Genomic DNA, 6,636 nt, shown 5'->3' on the forward strand with positions numbered 1-6,636 from the left:
AGCGTTTATCATGTGAAGCTTTAGGTATAGAAATGCTTGTCAAATTCTCCTAGGAAGTACAGAAATTTCTGTGAAATAAATTTGCTCATACGCTGGAACCGAGGATGAAGCTATATATATGACCATCTGCCCAGCTGTTTCCAACATTTAAGCTTTCGATCCTCTATTTTTAATCCCCTATGTGTGCTCTTGCTTTCTGGGATATCTCATCCATTGTCCACTTGGAATCATGGAATTAATGAAAGCAGATGAAGTAAAGTTGGATCAACATCTCTGGCTTATTCAAATCAAGGAAGGCCTGCAATTTCAGGATGAGGAAGAAGAAGAAAAGGAGTTATGTGTATCCGTTTTTGGTGTGCCCAAGGAGCTGTTGACAGTAAAGCCAGAAGCATATATTCCGCAGTGCGTCTCCATTGGACCTTATCACCATTGGAGGTCCCAACTGTTCGAAATGGAGAGATACAAAATAGCTGCTGCGAAAAGATTTGAGAGGACGATAACCGGTAAGTTCGAAGCTGTAGTGGAAGAGATGAAGAAGTACGACTGGCAAATCAGGAACTGCTACCAGAAATTTCTTGACTACAGGGAGGAAGTCCTTGCATGGCTCATGGCTCTGGACGCGTCGTTCGTGCTCGAGTGCATGCAGTTCTACGTCAAACGAGCGGATTGCACTTCTTCGCAAGAGTCATCCCAGGTGATGCGATTAGGCAGAGTTTTAGATAGAACTTGCAGAAGTGCAACCCACAATTCAATTATGAGAGATCTGATGATGCTCGAGAATCAGTTACCTTTGTTCCTCGTGCAGAAGCTGCTAGAAATGCAGTTGGGTTGTCAAGATAAGGCGGAAGAAAGGCTCTCCAATCTGGTGAGTCTCGTCTGTCAAGAATGGTCGCCATTTATGTTGAAGATGCGGGATAGTTCAAGGCTGTGCATAAAAGAGAGGGGTCACATATTGGAGGTGCTATACTACTCTATTGTCCCTGCAGCAGCAATGGACGATACCATTTCTAAGAAGAATGATGACGAGAATGTCTCTTTGCCGGACTCAACCTGCATAACGCGTGGTCTGAAAGCTTTATGGAACGTTCTCTACTCGTTAAAAATCAGTCTTGTTCAACTCTTGTCGGCACTCTCTGAGCGTGTCTTAAAAGGGAGGCCTGTCCAGTTGGTGACGCAGATGTCCACGAATCTTGTCTCTGCTTTTGAAACTCTATCCATTAAGCGCAAAGATGAAAAGGATGAGGAAACAGATGAGGAGAGAGGATATTCCACAGTGGAAATTCCTCCAACATGTGACGAACTAGAAATTCTCTCGGTCGCCGAATTATACTCAGCAGGAGTAACAGTCCGTCCAACCGAGGGAGACCTTACCACAATTCGCTTCGACAAGACCAGTGCAACTCTTTATCTTCCGAAATTGAGGTTGGATTCCAACACAGAAGTAGTTCTTAGAAATCTGCTGGCTTTCGAAACTTCGGCGGCTCCTGGCGCTTTGATCTTCACTCGCTACACAGTCGAAGATGTCAAGGCTGCTGCGAAAGAGCGGTATTATCTACAATCACCTGGAAGACGACGGAAAAGTCGCAAGCCTGTGGAACGGCATGGGTAAATGCGTCCAATTGACGCGAGTTAAATATTTGGACCAAGTTATAGCGGATGTGAACAGGCATTATAATAACAGATGGAGCGTAGCTGCGAAGAAGTATGTAAACAAATACATATTTCGTTCATGGCAGCTCCTCACTGTGTTGGCCGCGGGGATACTTCTGCTTCTGACTTGCTTCCAGGCTTTTTGTTCTGTGTATGACTGTAAGCGTTGGTGGAGCGACAGTAATATTTTGCAGGACTAAGCCTGTCGGAAGTATTTTATATTCCAATTACCGATGCTGACGCCCATTTCTTCTCCTTGATATACCACTTCATTTACTTTCACAGGGTACAAAAGTTTTTGTCTGTTTGAAGCTGTCGTTGTCAAAGTATGCTACCCTTACAAAACACATTTGAAATTTTGTGGTGTCTATTGAATCTAAGACAATGGTTGTCAAAGTATGCTACCCTTACAAAACACATTTGAAATTTTGTGGTGTCTATTGAATCTAAGACAATGGTTGTCAAAGTATGCTACCCTTACAAAACACATTTGAAATTTTGTGGTGTCTATTGAATCTAAGACAATAAAATCATTTATAAAGCATTCTCTTATTTTTAAAAAAAAATCAAAACAGTGGGTTCTTTTTTTTGTTGTTGTCAAGTTTACAATCATTACAAAACACATTTAACATTTTGCAATTGACTTAAGTCACACACATTAAGCTTACACTTCTAGATTTAGAAGTGTTGAACACTCATAGTTGACTACATTTTCTAGGCTTAATATGTTGCTTAAGGTGTGTGGTCACACTACAAATACACTTCTAGGCTTAAAAGTGTTAAAAACGTAAAGTTGACTAACATTCTCTAAGCTTAATATATTGCTTAGTGTGTGTGGTTTAAGGCTGACTGACATTTTGTGGTGTCTATTAAATCTAACAAACTAAATTCATTCATAGAATATTTGTTTTATTCTTAAAAAATATATCTTTACGTTTGTATTGTTTTTGAAGTTCATTGGTTCTAGATTTTCTTCATGCAATGTAATAAATTTTGTAAGTTATTAATTGTATAATTTAGTCAATTGATGTTCTAATTATAATTTCTATATTTTGATATGAAACTTTATGCCTTCAAAAAAATTTAGGTGTGCAAGAATTTTTTTAAGAGGGAACCAACCAATAATGTAGTAGGAGTGTACATTTGCACAAGAAAAGCCTATTTATTTCTTGTGAGAATGCAACTATAGATGTATAGAGAAGGAAATGGAGGGGAGAAGTACTCATAATCAAGCCAATAGAAACAATTAAATCATAGGATAAAAGTTTAAAGACTAAACTAGATGATAATGTACCTTGAGTAAATGAGACTGTATTATAAAGAAATTTAATATGAGAGGAGGAAATTAAAATTGGTAATCAACCTCAAGGTTTCAACAAAGTTGTATAAAAACCATTAGATAATGAGTAAACCTCAACAATCAATGTTGTTGAAGATAAACAATATTGACCTAGGTGGTATCTGTAGTCAAATGATGGTCATCCTTGTTGATGTAAGATCATGCCACCTTATTTAAAGTTAAATAATATAGCATTGTTATACCAAGCTATTCCATTTTTTAAAATTTCATGTACCTAGTAGAATGGACGGATTCCTCCTTATAATTTGTGTGTTGATTCACATTCTTATATAGGTTTAATTGAAGCTAGCAATTCGATAGTCATACATTGTCTAAGTAGCGGGGTTCTATTAATCTGGATTGTCTTGAATTTAATACCATTCTAATAGTTATTGTAATATCCACTTCTCTAAATATGGTTCTAACTTCTTTTCCTTCTCTTTGTATGATACCATACTATCAAGGTCAAAGCCAATCATGATTATAAATATTCACTTCTAGATGCAACAATTCAGAAAACTAAAGAAGTATATTCAGTGTGGACTCAAACTACAACAAATATCACCTTTGAATTAGATGAAAACTTACGATTACATGAATTACTATAGATAAAAGGATATAGCCCTTTGGAGATACGAGTCTTAGTTATAGTACTAGATTTGTGATTCTTGTATTTGGACATTGAATGTACTAAATATGCCTAGTATTAAACATATTGTTAAATAATATTTGATATAAATGTGATACTTATCATATTTGATAAAATCTTATTTCACATCAAGTATCATTAATCATATTCAAAACCCTATTTAATTAACAACATACCATAATTTCACTTATCATTTTCTATGTTTTACTAACACTTCCTTTAATGATTTATTTATGCAAAATTCTTTCATAATTTATATTGCTCAATAATTAATTTAGGTCTTAAACTATTTTTACATATATTTATACTTCAACCTATTAAATGACAAGGTAATAATCACTTTACCCAATTTATTTATCCAATACGGTTAGATATGATAATGTCTTCCAAATGCACCATTTTTTAAAAAGGGATTAAATTGATAATATTTTTATTTAAATAATGATTAATTTGTTACATTTTCCTATTATAAAGGTAGTACAAATAATGTTAAATCATACAATCACTATGTATATACTTTAGTCAACTAACAATTGCTATTAGATTAATTCATATTCTTTATTTTGATTTATTTTCTTTTATTCTTTTTTGTTTTTAAGTGGTTTGTTTGTGTTGCTTGGCTTTCCTTTTTCTTTTCTTTGGGTGGTTATTCTTAGGGGTTTTTTTGGTCACCCATCCTTTTAGGTGGTCTTTTTTCTTTTCCTTTTTCCTTGTTCCTTGTGCCCCCCCTATCTCACTCCTCTTTATATTCTGTCTCAAATATGCAACTCAACATCTTTCAAGTTTGTAAAATTATTTTCATCCTGATGATGAATCAGGGAGTGTGATTCAAAACATTGATGGGAAAAAAATACACACAATGGAATCCAGAAAAATACATTAGAATACAAAATGGATTGTGGAAATCTCATAGCTTTAATTCATATTCGTCAAGCATGAAGTTTACTTACTTATTCATTGATTTTAAATAAATTTTAATAAAACTAAAAAAATTGGAGATGATGCACATAATGATTCATCTTATAGAATTCAAGTTGATTATTAGTCACTTCCTTATATAAGGCAAACACTAATGTTTTCATCCACAATAATTTATAATTAAATTGCTGCTTGAAAATGTTGTGATATTATTTAACCTATGGTTTTATGTTAGTTCTTTGTTCAAATCATTTTCTATTAACATTTGCCATTTTTTTTATTAGTAGCTGATATTTTCCAAGGTTTTTGAGAAATTTTTTGAAAATAAATAAATTGATGAATTAGGAGGAAAATTTAAAAGAGATTTTTTAATGTTAGTATTATGCATGCAAGTATGATGACAAGTAAAGGTTTCTTTATGTTAACATTAATGATGCAGCTAGTATTCATAAAAAAATCAAAATTTTCTTAATGCTTACATTAAGACTAGAAATGGCCATTTTTCTTTTATATAAATTCCATTGTAACTCCCATTTATTGCACTCTAGTTTGAGTAATGGCAATGATGAACTTAGTAGACATTCTTGTATTTTTCTTTTAGAACAAATGACTCCGTGACATAATTTGTGTAAAATTTAGAGGTCAGATGCTTGCAATGGTTTCAATGAGTTTTTATTTTGTGTTTATAAATTTATACACATCTAGAGAATTTTTGTTGTGTTTTATTTTATTCTAGAACAATTATGTTGTTTTATATCATTGGTAGCAGTAGGCATATGTCCCCTATTTATTTATTTTGATGAAACTATTATGTATTGATGTATAAATTTTAGTTTCTATATATTGTACTCGATAAGTGTTGCATAACAATCTCACTACATGTCCACTTGATTTGTGAGTTTCCCTATTATAATAAGGAGGAATTGGAAAATATAAATGATATTAGGAGTACCACCTATTACCTGTACACCATGAATTTTTCAATGGGATGATAATGATAATTTATAATTGAACAAATCACACATTTGAAACTATTCTAAAAAGTTAACTATTTTTTGTTTTGTACATAAGGATTAACTTTCGACGTCTCTATATTGCTAATTTTTTTGGGTATACTGAATGGGCTATCCTTATAAAGTGTGAATAATTAGTTGTTTGTATAAAAAAAGATTCCTAAAATCCTTAGTGTAACTAATACTTGTATGTGCAATTCCTAGTAAAAAAAAAATTCTCAAATAGTTGTAGAAACTTTATTTTACATCAGTTTTATTCCTAAGGACTAAAAGTTACTAATCATAGTTTGGATTTAATTTGTAGCTCCAAAATTGTGTAAGCTATATGTCCTACTTAGTTTTTGGATAATAGTTTATTAGACCTAATACCAACTAGGCCCTCTTAGATGAAAAGTGCTTTTGGAGGATAGCAAGTGGCAAAAGCTTTCATGGAAAAGAAAGAGAGCCCATCTGCTATGTTATTTTGAAGCTAAAGTTGCATTGTCTTGCAGATTCATTTTATTAAATATAATATAAATTTCTACACATCTAAAGGCTAGGTGATATTGTTATTTATTTGTCAGATATATTACTAATTTTTTTTATTCATCCTTTTCCATTTAAGCCCAATGCTTCTTTTGTAACTTCTTTGTTTATACTGCTAAGATTATCTCCAAATATTATAAGGTTGAACTCTTTTGAAATTTTGTATAGACATGCTACAATCCCAAATTAATTCATTTTTTTTAAATCAATAAGTAAAGAGACCTACAAAACAAAAGTGTCATAAAGAGGGAAGGATACAATAGGAAAGTTTAAAACTTTGGGATAAACTTATTAATAAAATGGTAGGAGTAGTATTGAATGCATAAGAATTCATAGAAACAATTAGAAATAATATTAAAAGAATATTTAGAAACTTCTAGAAATATAAGCCCCATTCTAGAATCATTGTATTGATTTGGGCTCTATTGTATGTATATTTAACAAAGAAATGTTTATTGGGTGCTTTCATCTTGATCGCTTGGTTCAATAGGATCTATTTCATGTATAGACAATTTTTTATTGGACTATATTTTATGTGTAGT

General features: G+C 32.5%; 1 protein-coding gene across 1 annotated transcript; it reads left to right on the plus strand.

The window, feature by feature from the left end:
- The first annotated feature begins 229 nt into the window (after positions 1-229).
- Positions 230-1,850, plus strand: LOC131047257 (putative UPF0481 protein At3g02645). The gene is made up of 2 exons (XM_057981121.1): positions 230-1,605; positions 1,667-1,850. The coding sequence occupies exons 1-2, from the start codon at positions 230-232 to the stop codon at positions 1,848-1,850; spliced, it is 1,560 nt and encodes a 519-aa protein (XP_057837104.1).
- The last annotated feature ends 4,786 nt before the right edge of the window (positions 1,851-6,636 follow it).

This window comes from Cryptomeria japonica, chromosome 7 (genome assembly GCF_030272615.1).
Source record: "Cryptomeria japonica chromosome 7, Sugi_1.0, whole genome shotgun sequence".
NCBI classification, from domain to species: domain Eukaryota; kingdom Viridiplantae; phylum Streptophyta; class Pinopsida; order Cupressales; family Cupressaceae; genus Cryptomeria; species Cryptomeria japonica.